The 17,051-nt window shown below is 55.1% G+C and overlaps 9 protein-coding genes across 9 annotated transcripts; 3 read left to right on the forward strand and 6 right to left on the reverse strand.

The window, feature by feature from the left end:
• Positions 1-56: 56 nt before the first annotated feature.
• J3D65DRAFT_666944 (uncharacterized protein) lies at positions 57-1,357 on the reverse strand (the record flags this gene model as incomplete). The annotated part of the gene is made up of 2 exons (XM_066802975.1): positions 57-170; positions 218-1,357. The coding sequence occupies 2 exons, from the start codon at positions 1,355-1,357 to the stop codon at positions 57-59; spliced, it is 1,254 nt and encodes a 417-aa protein (XP_066655922.1).
• Positions 1,358-2,040: 683 nt separating this feature from the next.
• On the reverse strand, positions 2,041-2,742 carry J3D65DRAFT_551293 (pyridoxamine 5'-phosphate oxidase; the record flags this gene model as incomplete). Its single annotated transcript, XM_066797032.1, has 1 exon — positions 2,041-2,742. One exon carries the CDS (start codon positions 2,740-2,742, stop codon positions 2,041-2,043), a length of 702 nt encoding a protein of 233 aa, XP_066655923.1.
• Positions 2,743-2,930: 188 nt separating this feature from the next.
• On the forward strand, positions 2,931-3,650 carry J3D65DRAFT_666946 (uncharacterized protein; the record flags this gene model as incomplete). The annotated part of the gene is made up of 2 exons (XM_066802976.1): positions 2,931-3,444; positions 3,490-3,650. The coding sequence occupies 2 exons, from the start codon at positions 2,931-2,933 to the stop codon at positions 3,648-3,650; spliced, it is 675 nt and encodes a 224-aa protein (XP_066655924.1).
• Positions 3,651-3,938: 288 nt separating this feature from the next.
• On the reverse strand, positions 3,939-4,709 carry J3D65DRAFT_543383 (histidine phosphatase superfamily; the record flags this gene model as incomplete). The annotated part of the gene is made up of 3 exons (XM_066796727.1): positions 3,939-4,042; positions 4,091-4,607; positions 4,653-4,709. Coding segments are annotated over 3 exons (678 nt in total), but the record flags the coding sequence as incomplete, so codon positions are not given.
• On the reverse strand, positions 4,466-5,962 carry J3D65DRAFT_321129 (uncharacterized protein). The gene is made up of 5 exons (XM_066795338.1): positions 5,495-5,962; positions 5,321-5,443; positions 5,205-5,279; positions 4,653-5,161; positions 4,466-4,607 (listed from the first exon to the last, which is right to left on the reverse strand). The coding sequence occupies exons 1-4, from the start codon at positions 5,780-5,782 to the stop codon at positions 4,742-4,744; spliced, it is 906 nt and encodes a 301-aa protein (XP_066655926.1). The 5' UTR covers positions 5,783-5,962; the 3' UTR covers positions 4,466-4,607; positions 4,653-4,741.
• Positions 5,963-6,726: 764 nt separating this feature from the next.
• On the forward strand, positions 6,727-7,338 carry J3D65DRAFT_621393 (uncharacterized protein). The gene has a single exon (XM_066799956.1). The coding sequence runs from the start codon at positions 6,779-6,781 to the stop codon at positions 7,112-7,114; it is 336 nt and encodes a 111-aa protein (XP_066655927.1). The 5' UTR covers positions 6,727-6,778; the 3' UTR covers positions 7,115-7,338.
• Positions 7,339-8,671: 1,333 nt separating this feature from the next.
• J3D65DRAFT_321332 (putative cytochrome P450) lies at positions 8,672-10,724 on the forward strand. The gene is made up of 5 exons (XM_066795340.1): positions 8,672-9,167; positions 9,210-9,389; positions 9,438-9,912; positions 9,955-10,364; positions 10,411-10,724. The coding sequence occupies exons 1-5, from the start codon at positions 8,771-8,773 to the stop codon at positions 10,596-10,598; spliced, it is 1,650 nt and encodes a 549-aa protein (XP_066655928.1). The 5' UTR covers positions 8,672-8,770; the 3' UTR covers positions 10,599-10,724.
• Positions 10,725-10,849: 125 nt separating this feature from the next.
• J3D65DRAFT_602269 (uncharacterized protein) lies at positions 10,850-11,476 on the reverse strand (the record flags this gene model as incomplete). The annotated part of the gene is made up of 1 exon (XM_066798110.1): positions 10,850-11,476. The coding sequence occupies one exon, from the start codon at positions 11,474-11,476 to the stop codon at positions 10,850-10,852; it is 627 nt and encodes a 208-aa protein (XP_066655929.1).
• A 2,139-nt stretch (positions 11,477-13,615) lies between these two features.
• On the reverse strand, positions 13,616-16,755 carry J3D65DRAFT_645399 (SNF2 family N-terminal domain-containing protein; the record flags this gene model as incomplete). The annotated part of the gene is made up of 5 exons (XM_066802210.1): positions 13,616-13,858; positions 13,943-14,446; positions 14,474-16,247; positions 16,293-16,524; positions 16,692-16,755. The coding sequence occupies 5 exons, from the start codon at positions 16,753-16,755 to the stop codon at positions 13,616-13,618; spliced, it is 2,817 nt and encodes a 938-aa protein (XP_066655930.1).
• Between the last annotated feature and the right edge of the window lie 296 nt (positions 16,756-17,051).

Below are 17,051 nucleotides of genomic sequence, written 5' to 3' on the forward strand. Positions count from 1 at the left end.
TGCAGTGAGTGAAAATGGCCAGTGGTAAAGAAAACGTAGTCTTAGTAGAGGAACACTCAGCCTTTGACTTTTTCGCTCACGTCCCCCTTTTCTGAGCGTCGCAGAAAATAGCAGATGATGAGCAGAATTTCAATGACAGCTGAGACTATCCCCAGAGAGAATCCGACATTCTGCAGGACGGGTCAGCACAAGACGTCAATTAGTCTGTAAAACTCACCTGCTCAGTGCAAGTGCGCCGGTAGTCATGCACGCCCATGATGTCTACATCCTGATTTTGGCACGCCCAGTACCCCAGGCTGTCACCGCTGGAGGTCTGCTCCAAGACTTTGAATATAGCACACGCGGCGGCCCAGCCGGCAATGAAGAAGAAGCCCGCGCCAATGCGGAATCCCTCCAGCCAACCAACGGGCTTCATGAAGCGCCTCCGCAGGCTGAAGCCCCACACAACGAGCGTGGTGCAGCAAGAGAGGAAGCCTGCAGCGAGCAGCAGCCACGATGGAATCAGGTTGAGGTTGCTGGGCCAGGTTGGGTGCGCGTCAGACGACGTGTCGATAGTGCCGCCGAGCTTGAGGCCGCCGTATAAACCGAGACTGTGACCCATGACGATGGCTACGACGGCAGTGGTGACTGTCAGGGCTGGAATCAACGTCCACTGAGCCATGTGCACCCAAGACCGCTTCTTGGGGACAGCAGGACCTTCGGTGATCCCTACTTCCGTCACTGTTGAAAAGCGAGACTTGGAGGCGAGGGCCGGAGGCGGCGATGGAATAGGTGGCGATTGTCGCGGGTCTGGGCTCAGCGGCACCTCTTGCATCTTTTGAGGGTGGACCACCAGTGTCGTCGTGCTCTCCATGGAGTCGTAAGTTCCGTACGCAGAGGCATCGTGAGAGGAGACTCGGGCATGTCCTTGACTGTAAACGCTCGGGCTCGGGGGGCAATTGATCGGCTTAGGGGAGCTTGTCTGCCGCATCGGAGGTCCGCCACCCCGGTGCCGAGCTGGGGATGGCTCTCGATAAGCGGATCGGGGCGAAGGCACTGGCAGGATTTCGTTGGACCATTCTTCTCGATGATGAGAACGGGGTGTTGGTGGTTCGTCGACAAAGGGGAATCGTGGCTTTGGGGAAGCAACGGGCGAGTAAGGAGCGGGCGATGCTACTGGTCGAGATGATGCCACTGGTCGAGGTGATGATGCTGGCGAGTATGGAGAATATGGCGTGTACACTCGTGAAGGCGAAGGCGCCCCTGACCGAGAAGGCGAAAAGGCCGCGGGCGAAGACGGAGAAAAGACGTAGTCTGTACTCGGCGTTCTCTCTGGACGGCGCGGAGGACGTCTCGGCTGCTGGGGCGAAAAAGACATGGCAAAGAAGACTAGAGATCAACTCGATAACGAACAAAAGAGAGAGGAAGCGCGAGGGCGACACTCCTCCGTCGGCCAGGCAGTCCAGGCACCCAGATTTTGGCGAGCTTCTAAAAGGAGCAGAACGACGTGATCCATGCCGTATACCCACCTTTGCCGCAGCTAGAGGGAGTATGCCGGCGGGACGGGCCTGATTGGGATGTCAGACAGGGACGCAAATGTAGGGCTACGGTCTGGCCCTTTTCTCCGTCTGCATCTTCCTGCGCCACAGCACTCTGCCGGGTTGAAGCTGGAAGCTCAGGGGAATTCAAACAAGACCTGAGGAGCGGACCGACACGAAAGCCTGAAACAAGCAATAGGCATGCAAACGCGTGTCTACACAGCCGTTGGTTGAAGTTTCAGGTATGTGGAGAAGCAGATGTGCCTGATTTACGAGATCCGCAGCCGAGAGTCTGGATCTGACTGCAAGCGAGACCAAGCGACAAGCCTTTAAAAACGAATAGTCCTTCAAAACGACGAGTCTGCCCTCATGCCGAAGCTGGAAAAACGAAAAATGAATGCAACGGCCGTTGCTTGCATCAGTTGAAACCAGGGGCACAAGACGCGCGGTAGATTTTGAAACACTTGCACAACCGATGATGCCATGATCCAGATTTCTTTTGTCGGTATATAGTCGACTCACGTCATGGGCTCAATCTCTCCACCCTCCAACCCGTCTCCTCCTTGTCGTCCTTGGTGTACATGAAGCGGTCGTGCAGTCTGCTCTCCCTGCCCTGCCAAAATTCAATCATGTCGGGGATGACTCTTAGGCCGCCCCAAAAAGGAGGCACGGGAATGTGGTCCTGGCCCTCGTATCGCTTCTCGACGTCGCTGACGCGGTCCTCGAGCTCCTGTCGCGAGGCCAGCACGCTGCTCTGGGCGCTTGCCCACGCGCCAATCCGCGAGCCGCGGATGCGAGTGTCGTAGTAGAGCTGCGACTCTTGGTCCGACAGCCGCTCGACGGCGCCCTCGACGCGCACCTGGCGCTCCAGATCCTGCCACCAAAAAGTGAGGGCGGCGTGGGGGTTGGAGGCGACGTCTGCGGCCTTGCGGCTGGTTCCCCAATTGCTGTAAATGACGAAACCACGGGCGTCCAGTTCCTTGAGGTACACCATGCGCGCCGAGACGCGGCCGCTGGGCAAATGGGCGGTTGACAGCGTGACGGTCTCGGGGTGGTACACTTTGGCGGCTTGAGCGTCGGAGAACCAGGTGTGGAATTGCGTCAATGGCGAGGGCGAGAGATCTTGTTGGTCGAGAGCGCCTTTTTGGAATTGGCCAGCCTGCGACAGTTGCCCGCTGTCGCCGGGAGCAAAGATGAGCTTTTCTTGCTTTGCGCTGTGTAACATTGCCGCAGAGGTGAAGCGGCGAATCGTGGGAAAGGCAGATTGGAGGCGAGCTGCCCGTAAGACCAACATGCAGTGTTGGATTTGTTGAGCGTGGTGAGATGATGCTGGTGACTCGGGCTTCGACTGGAAGCGTCATCGACGTGGTCTTATCGATATCACGGCTAGCTGGAAACTTTCCACACCACATCATGGCATCACCCCCACCCCCAGACAACCCATCCGTGGCCCTCCTGTCGCGTGCCCATTCGCCCGGCTCCGTCTCGCGCATCCACTCTGAAAAGGTTTCCAAGAAACCGCTCCTCCTCCGCCCCACCGAACCCGATGCGTCCAACGCCCGCGGCCAACGCCAACGCGTGGCACTCGACCGATCACGAAATGCCCGCAGGAGCAACAAACCGCGACCGCTGAGCGCAAAGCAGAAGCGAGCATTATGCCTCTACGACATTCCCAAGGAGAGGAGAAAGTGGAGCTTATATGTTGGGCTGCACAAGATGTGGTGCGCATACATGCAGGAAATACTAGGGGAGACGGCATACTTGACGGCAGCAGCGGCAGGGCCCAAGCTGACCAGCGCCGACTTTCACGGGGCCATGGTTGAAGTGGTGCGCAGTCGATGTGTGGGCAGGGTGGGCGTCAAGGGAATCGTGGTCAAGGACACCAAGTTTACGTTTGTGGTGGTAACCCCAGCAGACGAGATCAAGAGTGAGTTTATGGATATTGTGCAGGAGCTGTTTCTGACAGACACAGCCGTACCCAAGGAGCACACCATCTTTCGCTTCGAGCTGCCGCTGGAAAAGGACAATGCCGAAAAACCGCTAGTCTTTGAGCTGCATGGATCGCAGTTTGAGAATCGGGCGCCGGACAGGGCAAACAAGAAATTTAAGCAGCACTTTTCGCCAGATTTGTAGCTGCTGGTCAAAATTGACCGAGGCCAGAGTGATCCCAGGTCAGCGCGTCGAATTTCAAGAGGTTCGCTGGCTATGCGAAGTCGAGATCGATGTCCTGGGAGATGGAGGAAACAACCAGCCACCAGATCTGCCAGCGGCGAGGCAATGGATGGCAAACTAGACAGAGGGCAGATGGAAGCTTTTCAAGGTCAACTCAACAGGCACTTAATTCAGCTTATCCTTGAGCCCGCCCAATTCGTGCGCAACATCCGCCAGGACATGAGCGTGTACACCATACGGTCTCGGCAGCTTGGCCCTCTGCGGATCATCTCTCTCGACCAAGTGTGGGTTCTCCTCATTCGAGTCTGGCGAAAAGTCAAAGCAGCGCACTTCGCAATTATCAAACGCCGTGCCTGTACATTGTCAGCGCGCTCCCTCGTCCGAACGGATGACGGACGTACCCTTTTCAGGCCTGAAGCCGGTGAAATCCTCAATCAAATAGTGCAAGAAGGAGCCATGTGTGACCAGCGCCACGACCTCCTCATCCCTATTCCACAGCCAGCGCCGCATATCCCTCGCTCGGCGCTCCACGGCAGTCAGCAATGACGCATACAGGCCCTTTTTGCTATTCCATCCCTCCACCACACCGTCGTACACAATCTTGGCCCATATATCCTCGTCGACACCGTCATCGCCTGCACTCAGCATCTTTGGTACCAGCGCCTCCAGCTCCGCCCGAGTTTGTCCGACATCGCAGTCCTTCCAACCGATTTCCTGTGCGAGCGGCAGCAACAAAAAGGGCACTTCGCGCCGCTTCAGAGCGGGGGTCAGGGACAGAGCGGCCGTCTGGATGGTGCGTTTGAGCGGCGAGGCGACAACGATCGAAATGGAGTCGTGATGGGCAAACGAGCTGCGCAGAGCGGCGCATTGGGCGTGGCCGAGAGGTGTGATCAGCGGGTCTCGCAGGTGGTGACGATTCTAAGCATCCATTAGCTACATCTTGCAATCTGCAATTGAACAAACCTCGACATTGTGCTCGCCCTCGGCGTGGCGCACCAGGTAAATGGTCTTGGGCGGCATGGTGTGTAGTGTATTCTTCCGAACACGGTCATTTATAAATGTCGGGCTCCATGGCCGGTTGGATGATGTCGGGAGAGTTCCTGTTGCTCGCGGGATGATTTGCGGCGGCAACTTTGCCGATGCATGCGCGAAGGATACCCGGCGATTGGCTCGCCTATCCTGCGCTTCTTTGATGGCGGAAGTAATTCTACCATGCGGTCATCGGAGCTTTCAATCGACTTTCCAGAAGAGCCGTGTTGTTTGTTGAGGAATTGCTCGAAACCAAAAGTGTCAATCAGTACGATAGTGGCGTAGAAAGGCCAAATGTTTGCCCTTGCAACTGGAAATTCAAAGAGCCCGCACTTGGAAATGTGCCTAACGAGGTCCGCAAGAGCCTTGGTAAGAGATGCGTCGTGTGAGGCCATCTCCTGAGCCCGCTGCAGTTCTCGACTCGCCAACTGCTCAAACGCTTTCTGCAAATCGTCAGCGTCGTCAAGAGACAATCGGCACTCTTACCCTGTAGAAAACGGGCAAAGCCACGAACTTGTAGCTCTGCCAGCGAATCATCATGTCGCAAGCGCATTTCCAGTCCTACCAGAGTGAGCAAAATTATTTTGACAGGGCAAACTTACCTTCAAAAGACTACACAGAGCTTTGTGTCTGTCAATAAAGGAGAAATGTCGATCTGGACTGACACGATTGGTGTGATCGTAGCTGGACGTGAAGCCTTCTCGGTACAGCTTCTTCATGGCTTGCTAAACGCCGTTGAGGAATCAGCTACCTAAAAAAACGTCAAGTCGACATACCAAGGCTTCCCAGGCAATCGCCTCTAGCAATTTATCCGAAGTTTGATGCGAGAGGACATCGGGCTCCTTTAGGATGCCACATTGTCGGTAGCTCATGGGAATTCCCCTCCAAAAAGGACCAGGGTCGATCATGGCTTCGTAGATTTCCTTGACAAGGTACTTCTCCTGCTCGAGTGTGTGCGGAAAGTAGGGGTCGTTGCTGCCAAGGGGCGTCGTCCACAAGGGAGCATTCATATGGCGTCGCGCTTCATGAGGACCATCGAAAAAGCCATGGAAGGCGTGCGGCATCCTGCAGTTTGCTCTTGGACTGGAGTAAGAGAAGTTTACATGAATATCTGGGAAATCAAAAGGCAAATTGCAGACGAAAGACCCAAACGGAGATGGACGATATGCAAAATTCCATCAGGAGACAGTGAATGTGAGCGTTGGATAATCAGAATCTTCTATTGCCATCTCTCGCCATCTTTTGGGACCAGAAAGTGTGGCCACAATCATCTAGTCCAGGCATAAAGCAGCACTGCACATCCAGATCCAGTCCATTGGCCAGGAATGAACATCCCAAAAAACGCGAGTAAGATACGCTCCGATGTGCATGAAGTGAGAGGTGTTGGTTGGAAGACAACGAGTGACGTCCCGAAAAGCTCACACACTATCCCCAATCGAGCCGAGCCGCATGTACTCTCCCGTTCGCCAACGCGTCAGCTCAATGCTGCATCTCCTCAAGGTCTTCCTGGAAGCTGTTTGTCGACTCGATTTCCACGGCGAATCTGACCTGCTGCTTTCTTTTGTCGGAAAATTCGAGTCAGCCTCCACAAGCAGCGCGCCATTCAGAACCAACCGCCTCGGCCTGAGAACGACTCTTGAAACCCCAGCTGAATGCGAATCAGCTTCCGGCCCCGCGAACCGACCAGAGGCTTCGTTCTCCGAGGTGGTCAAAGAAGAGCTGAAGATGCCAGAATCCGTCGACATGGTTGCACAGGACACTGTTCCTGAAGCACGGCTTATCTGAGTCCGCCGCTCTGCTGCAAAATGTCTTGAGCGGCCCGTCGGATGCTTCCCAGATGCATACAGCCAATCTATTCACGGGTGCGTCGGGCTGAGATCCTGACTGCTGCTCTTCCATTGCTGGACCAAGCATGTATCCCACACCCCTGAAATTACCACCACTCTCAGCTCCCCATGGGACAGGTATAAGAAACGACCGCGTGTCGTTGCCGTCTGTTCAGCAAGCGACTTTTTCTCCTCGTCGACTTCGCTCGCTCATTTGGTCAACAATCCCTCACGATGCGCTTTCAAATCTCACTCGTTGCGCTCTTTGCGTCCACGGCACTTGGCATCGCGTTGCCTGCTCCTCTTCCTCCTCAAATTGGCGACCTCACGCCCCTCGGTGGTCTTCCATCTTTGCCATCTACTCCTCTTGCTGGCACTCCAAATGCAGGTGGACCAGCTCCATCGACACCTCAATCCGGCCCAGAAGCCACGTTTCCGACTCTAAACGTCGACTCAGTATCTGGCGGCCTTTCCCCACCCGCCCCCTCGGGAACCGGCACCGGACCCCCAAACCCAACCGGCTGGACCATGGTATCGAAGCGGAGCAAGCCCATTCGGAGGGCTATGTGATGCGGAAACGAATGAGAGACAGGGAAACTTCTTGCTCGGTCTTGAATTGGCAATTGTGGCTTGGAACACGCTTTACATCTTCGCTTCGATTCCCCTTCTTGTACTTGCTTTGTCGGATCTGTTTGGCGTGTATTTGCAAGGAAAATTCTGGCATTTGACTCGCTGCTCGCTCATCGTCAGCCGATTGTAGATTGAATCCAGGTGCCAAATCAAACCGCTGCCCCTTCAAAGACAGATATTTTTCTCCAAACGTCGTGGCGCTGTGATCTGTTCTGCTCGAGCATTGCGCCTCCATCGGCGCATTTCTTTTTCGCAGCTTTCCTGTTCCTGAAACATGCAGCGTGGGGAGTAGGTCGGTTTGCACCTCGCCAACGCGTCTTGCTTGCTTTTTTGCACCTTAATTTGACCCACCTGTCTCTATTTCTGAGGCTGGTGTCTCTCCTTTTTGTCAGGTTTAGATGACGTCGACGTCTCCTTTCCAGCTCTTGTCCTCAGCAGATGAGTGGACGATCAGTCGTCGCTGGAATAAACTACTTGTGGCGTTGGAAATCGGCGCTCCTGAATCCTTCGGCGAGCTTTGCGCCAGTCAGAGTTGGGAGTGCTGTGGGGGCTGTTGGCACATTTTGTGGCGTGGCGCCGCGCGTGATGATATTGCTTGTTCGTTTTGAAGATGTGCTGGAGAGGAAAGAGTCTGGACATCAGAATGATGAACGATGACCAGTGCAACAGATTGCAACCAATGAGTCTCGAAGAGATGAAAAACCCAGCTGTTTACTAATCATTCGCCACCATGTCTCATAGTTCATCACTCATGAGCAATGTCCTCGGACATGACGGATTTTGCAGCATCCGCAGACAGGTTTTCTGCTCGCTGCAACGACGCACAAGGAGTCAGATAGGCAGACTTTGATTCCTAGCCAGCGGTTGCGTGGCCTGCTGGACACCTCGGAGACTGGACCACCGCTTTGGGAATCCTCGCCGCTGGTTCCATCTCTTGCGGTCGACATGGCCTGATGCAAGATAAGTAGGACAGCAGCTCTCCGCACGTTCAAGCAGTCGACCCGGTGCATGTGAAAAGGCTGAACAATGCCAACGTCTCGCGTCGTACATTGCGTGGCGAAGCGTCACTTTGGTCCGCAGTCCCGCATCAAACACCGGACAGACAAACAACAACTCCGGTCAACCGGCACGAAACACGCCCTTCCCGGACCCACAACCTCAGGCGAAGGAATTGACAATCGAGTAGTAGCAGCTCATCAGCCAGCTGTGCTTACTGTAGTTTCGTGTTCTGCAAGTGAGGAAAACAGGTGCAGCCCGTCATTCAACCGACGGGGCGAGAGGCAAGCAAACAGTCCAAGAACGCCTCGTCCAGTGGACCGACAACCTCGTCCACTGAGAAGCAACCAATTACTTCGTCATGGTGTCACGGACCGGCCCGTAGAAGTATTGATCAAAGGATTGCATGTGCGCTGCGTCCGCCCCCTGCTTAGTCTCTGCTGTGCCGCATGCACGCGCACCCTCGCCATGATGCGTGCGGGGCTCGAGGTCCGGGGTAGACGAGCGTGGTGCGCGCGTCGACGACGAAGAGATAGAACAGAGAGGGGTTAAAAGCAGTAGAGGAGGCTGTAGCATTGGTGTTGGAAGGCATCGTCCAAAATGGTTCTGAATATTCCACCTTGGCTCGTGGGCGCCTTTGTCGGCCACCTGTCGCACGTCTTGGTCCAGCCCTACGAGATCGATCTGCGCCTGTGGCACGTCCTTGGATGCTTTGTTGCTTCTTCTGCTGCCATCTACTATGCCGACATCACTCTTTTGGCGGCGAGCCCTGCCGATGCGTTGCGCGACCTAGCCGTTGGAATCGCCAGCTTCCTGGCTAGCCTGACCACTTCGATTGTTCTGTATCGAGCATTTTTCCATCGTCTGCGCAAGATTCCTGGACCCTTTGCGGCCCGCATCTCCAACTGGTGGATTGTGTCCCGAATCGCCAAGACGCAGCAGATGCAAATTGAACTTCAGAATCTGCATCGCCAGTATGGAGATTATGTCCGGACAGGTGCGTTGCGTCTTGATGTTGATGATCGAGGCTAATTTGAAGGCCCTCGCGATCTGTCCATTGCCGATGCATCGGCGCTGCCAATTGTCTCGACGCTCCCCAAGTCCATCTTTTATTCGCTGTCATATCATGACCACAATAAAGTCGGCACGGCCATGACGCGTGATCTCCCGGACCACAAGCTGCGAAGAAAGGGGTGGGATCTTGCAGTCAATGGAAAAGGTATGCTGCAGTCCAGTCTGACCATCTGCCTCTGACATTTGTATCAAGCCCTCGCGAGCTACGACGACCGAGTCCAGCAGACGACAGGCGAACTCATCGACCAACTGGCCCGACACCAAGGTAAACCTGTCGACGCCACTCAATGGTTTTCGTACTTTGCGTACGACATCATGGGCCGAGTAGGATACAGCCGCGACTTTGGACAGCTGCTCGACGGCGCCGAGCACGACGCGGTCGAGGGTTTGCGCAAGTCTCAGGCCATCTTCGGCACGCTGAAGCCGGTCCCGTGGGTTCTCAACTTTTTGATGGCGATTCCCGGCGCGACGGGCGAGTTTGGCAGATATGCTGCCTGGTGCCGCAACCTGGTCGAGGAAAAGAGAGAGATCTTGAAAGCCGAGTCAAAGGCCCAGCCAAACGACATTCTGTCGCACTTTCTCAAGGCCAAGGAAGAAGGGGCGCGGTACGGATCCAAGACGAACGAGGCACTGGGCGAAGAATCGCGCGCCATTGTCGTAGCCGGAGCGTGAGTGCTCCCTCCACTTTTCGAACACTACTGACAGTTCAGTGATACGACCTCGATCACCCTGACCAACGCCTTCTACTACATGTCGCTCGACCCCGAGCCGTATCGCAAGCTGCAGACCATTCTGGACGAAATCTTCCCCGGTGGACCCGCCACGTTCGATTACGACAAGGTCAGAGACATTCCACTGCTCGAGGGCATCATCAACGAGTCGATGCGCCTCAAGCCGCCCGTACCCAGCGGAAACCCGCGCGAGACGCCGCCGCGCGGCATCCAGATTGGCGACAGGTGGATTCCCGGCAACGTCAACATTGTGATTCCGCAGTGGGTCGTCCAGCGCGACGAACGCTACTTTGAGCAAGCCGACCAATTCATTCCCGAGCGGTGGATTCCCGGCGGCGACAAGGCGTGGATGGTCAAGGAAAAGAATGCCTTTTTTCCCATGTATGTTGGTAAGTGGCTCCTCGCCCCTGAATCGGTGCACCCGTTGATTGTCAGGCATGTACCACTGCGCAGGAAAGCAGCTGGCGCTGTGGGAGATGCGATCCGTCATTTCTCGAGTCGCGCTGCAGTTTGACATTGGTCTTGCGCCCGGCGAGGACGGCCGCGAGTTTGACGAAAAGGCATTGGACACGTTTACCATGGCGTTGCCTCCTCTTCAAATGTGCTTCAAGGAGAGGGTTTAAGAGACACGCACAGCGCAATCGAAATTGAACATGAACATTGATCGTAGATGTCGCTAGTAAGCGAAGGGTATAAACTGGTCCTCTCCTCCACCCCCAGCCGTCGAAGGCCTGAACTCTCGTGCTCGGTCTGTTCCGGCATTCCCTGGCTTCCGGTCGCTGGGATTGCGCGTCGCGGCGCTTGGCTCTGGCTGCGGCCTGCTGACCGCAAAGATATAACTCAAGAATTGTTGACTCATCCCAGACTGCTGCATTCATCCCAACGTCCCCAGAGTGCGGCCGTTTCCTTTGATTTCCTGGCGCTCGCGCGGCCTTGGCGGTGCTCGCGAACTTGAACTCGATGAAGGGGCCGATTGGTGCGAGTGGGAGCTGCGTGACGACGTGTTGGAAACTATGCTGTCGGCGCGGGTCGGGACAGATGAGGAGAGAGGTTGGTCGCGTTTGAGCTCCGGGACATCGTCGTCCTCGGCCGACCCATGTAGCTCGGGAAAGTGTCGCTTGGTCGACAACGAATCGGAAAACTCTATCCAGCGGACAATCTTGGTCCCAGTCTCGTTGAAATGCAGACTCCAAACGTAGTCGTTGGTGTATTTGCCTGCAATGGTTTGGCCGTCGGCGTGAAGCCAGATGCAAATCTTGCGGGCGGGCAGGTCCTCGACCATCTCGAAAATGGTCAGGTCGAGCGAGCGAAAGACGTTTCGGAACATGTTCAGGACGTTTCGCATGCCCTCATCGTCTTGCGTTTTTGCGCCCAGGATGCGGGGGTAAATCTCTCTCGGGGCATTGCGTTCGCGCAAGTCAAAGACGGTGCGCGTGTCGAAGCGCTTGATGGCGTCGACAACGGCCAGGGCGGTCTGGCGCTGCTTGGACATTTGCCCCATTTCGTCGCAACCAGAGGGTTTGAAGATGGACGAAATGCTAAAGGGCGGAGGCATGGGTTTTATCGTGACGGTCAGACGGATACGGTGAGAGGTCGGTGGGTCTTCAATGCTGCGGGGGCGAGACGGGCGCGGGCGGACTTGGCGGATGGACTCGAGCTTTAATGAGACTTGCGACGAACGATTTTGCAAACCAAAAGAGGGGATAGCCGTTATTAAGTCGAATAGAACTCTACCCAGTGTCAACGGCGACGCTAAGATCGGTCAAGGAGACGAGACGGCAGCCACCGAGTCGCCGACGGCGTTAATCATCAGGCCGACAACCTCACAGACGTGGGAAAATCTTTGCCAGGCCTCACCGCTGCAAGTCGTCGTCGTGGTTGACTCTGACGCGAAACACCCCCGGGTCGCAAGGGAACGGCATCCCCTGACCTTTTTCTGGCATCACCCCTGGAGGCCGTCGCCATGAGACCACGGGCCGCCATCACCAGTTTGCATCTCGGTTTGCATCCGCCGAGAGCTTGAAGAACAAGAGAATCGGAGCCTGGTCCGGGAACGAGTCAGGTGAACGTGCTCCACGGGCCAATTTCACCCTCTCGCGCCCCCTACCTCTTCCTCCAGCTGGATACGGATGCGAACTGCTGCGCGATGATGCACGAAGCAACAAAAAAAGGTTGTACCCGCTAATGGAATCCTTTCGGAACAAAATCTCGTCACCGAAGATCTGTCGACCCACTCGACCGAGGCAGGGACACGAACATGACGTAGGCACCGTTTGGACCACTTGCAACACCTACGACAGCCGCAGTGTCGCATGAACATACTGCCTGGATCAGTGGACGAAGCCGTCGTTTTAGCAGGAATCACCGTTGCGGAAATGGATGCTCCTTAGGTACAGCACAACCCTGGATATCATTGGACACCACTGGCCATATCCAACAGTCAAGAGCATCGTCAGTGGTGATAGTGGCCCCAAGTAGCTTGGCGTCATGGAGCTGGGACTTGATAAAGCACCTTGTTCGCTTCGACCTTCGTTCCCGGAATGACTCGCTCTCCTCAAAAAAGATGGATTTTCTGCACTCAAGCGGGTCGTAGATCCGCGTTGCTAAGGTTGCTCCCGTTGTCGTTTCAGCCCAGGAGATGCTTGGCCGTCCAAGCGGTTCGAAGTGCTCTTCGCAAAGGCCCTCGGTCGAAGATGTTTGCATGATGGCGCTTATGGCGCTTTTCGGGGCCATTATTGCAAAGTGGCTTTGCTCATTCTTCATGGCGTCGCTGCCAACACGATCAGCGCTCGGCGTGAACCGTCGACCCCACTCTCATTGCTACCCTATCACCAGAATTCGGCTGCATTGCGAGGTGTTGTTGGCCGTTGGCGTCTCTTGGTCATGAGACGGACCTGAAATGCTTCTGAACCCTGCATTTCACCTGGGAGTGTTTGATTTGGACTGGCAGTCTTCAGCACACGACCACGTAACGTTTCTCGCTAGCTAGTCAGTGGCATCGAACAGTATCCACAATCTTCGGAATTGACTCGCCATTGATAGTGTCGCAATCCGAAAAGACAGTAGCCGGTTTTGATTGCCGCGCGGAAAGCAGCGTTGGCGGATTGGTTCCGCATGCTTCGGATAGTTCCTTGTTTGAATGACGGGAGAGCTTCAAGTCACTGCATTCTCAGAATAGGAGGTCTCAGGTTCACGCTCTGGCTCTTGCTTGCCAACCTAGATTGAAGGCCATTCGCCTGTGTCGTGTCGCGTTGTGTCATGTCTAGTCAAGTCAGTGATTGGTGTTGAAGCACTCAATTCAGGGGTGAGCTCGTCTCCTGTAGCAAGAAATCAACTGGCATGTGGAAACAACACAGCAACCGTTTGAACGACTTGGGCAGCAACAGCTTCATCACCGAAGGTGCAAAGGAAAGGTACCCACTGTCATTAATTCAGGCAAACGCCTATCTACCCAGACTCCGGCGACTTCAATCACGCCCTGGTCCGTCGTCGAATGTTCCTAACGTGCCGACGGCCAATAGCTGGGACCCAATCAACCCTGCTCTGTGTCCAAGAAGGGCAAATCAAAAGGTCAAGGGCACCGTAAAATTACCGTCGGCGTTGAGCACCGAGTTTGAATCATCGTACACTTCTCAGCTCGTCACCATTCGCCGGACTTGAGCTTCTTTGAGGGACTTGGGCCTCCCATTGGGCTTCCTGTGGGGTCATGTGGAGTTGAGGAAGCATTCCTTTTCGTGGGGCTCCGACAAGGACCTGACCAGGGAGTGGACGGCTCAGTGTCGATGGGGTCATCGGCGGAACTGTTGCAACGGGTCGGGCCGTCCTCTTCCTGACTGCTCAAGGATAGTGGATTCATGGAATCCTTGCGTTCCACCTCTGGTTGCTGAAGATTGTCAAAGCCTTCCCATGTCGTCTCCCATTTCTTCATCTGGTCCTCGGAGCATGCCCTCAGTTCAGGCGACGCAACGTTGAGGCTGATGCAAGACTGGCATTTGATGAAGAATGTGGTGGCATTCTCACCGTAATCGAGAATCTCAAACTCGGGAAGGGAAAAGCCCAATAGGTTGACCTGCTCAAAATCAAGGCAGTTCTCGCAGTACGAGTCAGTGCAGAAACGGCACCTGTAAAGCAAGTCGCCAACTTCTGAAGACTTGCCGCGGCAACCACGACACCGGTGCTGTGGGCAAAAGTATTGTCCCCTGATGACCGAAGACTTTGCCGGATCTTCGTCCAAGCAATCGCGATGATACGAGCGCGGGCAGATGGAGCATTCAACCGTTGTTCCGTCCTGCCGGCAGACTTGACAGCAGCGTTGATGGCGGATCGAGACTTTCTTCTGGCGCTTTGGAGAGGACAGGCTTGGGTCTTTGCCTGCCATTGTAGGAACAGCCTCCCAATCACCACATTGCAAGCTTGCCTTGCTGACGAAAAAGCCGTCAATCTCGACGGTCGTGTTTTTACCCGTCCTTCGCTGAGTCCGGTCAAGTTCGAGTTGTACTGGCAGCTCAGTCGAACCATTTTCTCGCTCGATGCGTCTGCCGTCAAAGATGGCAGTCTCGACGTGCTCCATGGTGTTGAGCCAGCCCTCCTCATCGACTTCAGCCTCGGCGATGGCGGGATCCATCGGTTTGCACTTGGCCAGAATTTGCTCAAAGTTCCAAGACGTCATGTCAGCAACATCGATGACGGGCGTAGTCAGAGTTTGCGCGCCACGGCGGAGCAGAGACTTGAGCTGTGTTGTGCCCAACTCGGGGCCTTCAGACACCGGCTCTGCAGGCTCGGCGTTGGTGTGCAGCGACTTCATCGACTCGGTTATCTTAGCCGAAAGGTAGAGCTTCTTTTCAATCCTGCCCATCATCTGCTTTTCGACCGTGCCCTGCGTGCAAAGCTTGTAGATTGTGACGGGACTCGTTTGACCAATGCGGTGGGCCCTCGCCTCGGCTTGCAGCGTCACTTGGGGGTTCCAATCTTGGTCCAGAAAAATCACTTCTGTTGCTGCCGTAAGGGTGATGCCCAGGCTTCCAGCTCTCGTCGAAATCAGCATGACGCTGTATTCAGACTTTGGATCTTCGAAAAGGCGCACCATCAAGCTCCGCCGAGCTCTTCCGGACTGGCCATCGATGCGCAAAGTCTTGAACTCATCGATCAATGTGATGAGATCCTCCGTCAGATCGAGCATTCCAGTAAAACCTGAGAATATGAGGACCTTTTTCTTGCGCACAAGGATGAGCTCGCAAAGGAGTTTTTCCAAGACGATGAATTTTCCAGACGACTGGATGACGTGAGAGCCGAGTTGGTACGGATCCGGCTCGACGTTTGGGAGAAGGTACGGGTGATTGCAGCACTTTCGGAGCTGCATGACCAAATTCATCAATCGACGGAAGTCGCTGTTGTTGTCTTTCTTTCCACTGGCTGTTGGGTTTGCTGCGCCAGAGGGAGGCGAGGCGGACGAGGGAGCGTTCAACTCCTGTGCAGCCTGCTCCTTTTCTTTTGTGCATGCAAAGACTTCATTGAGGAACATGTCGCCCTGGTGGGTGATGAGCCGCATGTAGTACGCCCGCTGCATTGGCGTCAAGGGAACGTAGAGAAGGACTTCAGTCTTTGGCGGAAGTCCCAAATTGACTCCTTGGCTATCCTTGAGTCGTCGCAACATCACGACTTCAAGCAATCTTCGCGAGTTGTCCATTACGTTCAAGTCGGCAGAGCCTTTGGCGAGATTGAATGACTTCCGGAATAAGTCGCTCGTTTTGGAGGAGAAAACGTCAGGCAAAAGCCAGTGCAAAATCGACCACAGCTCGGCAAGGTCGTTTTGCAAAGGCGTTCCAGTCAGCATGAGGCGGTACTCCGCGCTGATAGATTGCAAATTTTTGGCAACCTGAGTCTTGCTGTTCTTGAGGGTGTGGCCTTCGTCCACGACGACGTAGCGCCACGCGAATGCCTTCTTGAACCAACCTTGTTCGGCAACGAAACTTTCGTAGGTTGTGACGACGAGCTTGTATTCCTCCTCTGCGTTGCCGCCAGGCTTTCGATCGTGGCCAGTCGCCATTCTTTTGAGACGTTGGCGCTCTGCCTTGTCGCCATGGAGACTCAGTACTTTGAGACGAGGCGTCCACTTTTTGGCCTCAGATACCCACGTGCCCAGAACGGTCAGCGGACAAACGACGAGGTAGGGTCTATTCTCAGCGTCTTCGGTCTTTTGATGCTCCTCGATCCATTGAAAGAGCGACAAAGTCTGTAGGGTTTTGCCCAGACCCATCTCGTCTCCCAGGATGCTGTCTGGTGATTAGCAGAGCCGGTCAGTTGCAACAAATACTTACCATGGCATGCCGTTGTGGTTCATGTGGACCAGAAACGACAGTCCGACCATTTGATGGGGTTTCAGAATGGCATTCACTCCAGCAGGTTGCTCCGTCAGCTCCACGTAGTCAATAATGCTGGATTGACTGTCAAGGTTTGCGATGTAGTTTTGCTCTGGCAAAAGCGGGAGGAAAATGTCTTGGAAACATTTCAGGAATCGGTCACGCTTCACCTTGGTGACCTTGGCAATTTCTTCGCGCACTTGCTTCCTGGCGGAAGGCGGCTTGACAGGTGAGCGCAAGGGGGATGACTGCAAGTCCGAGAAGAGTAGCGCTTGCGGCTGCTTGGGGGTGCGCCTGGGGGTGCTTTCAGGAAAAGTGAGTTTTTTCAGGGAATACGTCTTTGGCATGTTCCTCGACCTCCGGGAGCGTCGAAGACTGGGGCTGTCTGGGAGCGTTCCAGTGTCGCTTGCCGCTGAGTCATCGCCGTTCATACATGACAGGAGGTAACCAGGAGTTGATGGAGTTGCTGGGGGGTTTTTGATTGGCGTGCATGGCGTCTTCTCGGTATCTGCCTCTTCGTCGCTAGTGTCGACAATGACTGCCGACTCTTGCTTCACGTTGTGGTCGCTAGCGTTTTCACCTACCTCAGCATCGTCGACGAGGGGTGTCGGGGTTGCGGCTGCGGTCAACGCGCTCAGGTCGGAGTCTGTTTCGTCCACAAGGTAGATTGGTGACGAGTAACTCCTGCCAGCGAGTGGTTGTGGCCTCGAGTCATTC

The sequence above is a fragment of the Phyllosticta citribraziliensis genome (assembly GCF_038025025.1).
Source record: "Phyllosticta citribraziliensis strain CPC 17464 chromosome Unknown J3D65scaffold_5, whole genome shotgun sequence".
Classification (NCBI taxonomy): domain Eukaryota; kingdom Fungi; phylum Ascomycota; class Dothideomycetes; order Botryosphaeriales; family Phyllostictaceae; genus Phyllosticta; species Phyllosticta citribraziliensis.

Excerpts from the sequence above, each read along its gene's own strand:
- J3D65DRAFT_321129 (XM_066795338.1), bottom strand. The coding sequence starts at position 5,782 with ATGCCGCACGCCTTCCATGGCTTTTTCGATGGTCCTCATGAAGCGCGA. Across the intron at positions 5,444-5,494 it reads CGATTGCCTGGGAAGCCTTG|CAAGCCATGAAGAAGCTGTA; the intron begins GTATGTCGACTT and ends AACGGCGTTTAG. Across the intron at positions 5,280-5,320 it reads CTCTGTGTAGTCTTTTGAAG|GACTGGAAATGCGCTTGCGA; the intron begins GTAAGTTTGCCC and ends TCACTCTGGTAG.
- J3D65DRAFT_621393 (XM_066799956.1), top strand. The coding sequence starts at position 6,779 with ATGCGCTTTCAAATCTCACTCGTTGCGCTCTTTGCGTCCACGGCACTT.
- J3D65DRAFT_321332 (XM_066795340.1), top strand. The coding sequence starts at position 8,771 with ATGGTTCTGAATATTCCACCTTGGCTCGTGGGCGCCTTTGTCGGCCAC. Across the intron at positions 9,390-9,437 it reads TCTTGCAGTCAATGGAAAAG|CCCTCGCGAGCTACGACGAC; the intron begins GTATGCTGCAGT and ends ATTTGTATCAAG. Across the intron at positions 10,365-10,410 it reads CTTTTTTCCCATGTATGTTG|GCATGTACCACTGCGCAGGA; the intron begins GTAAGTGGCTCC and ends GTTGATTGTCAG.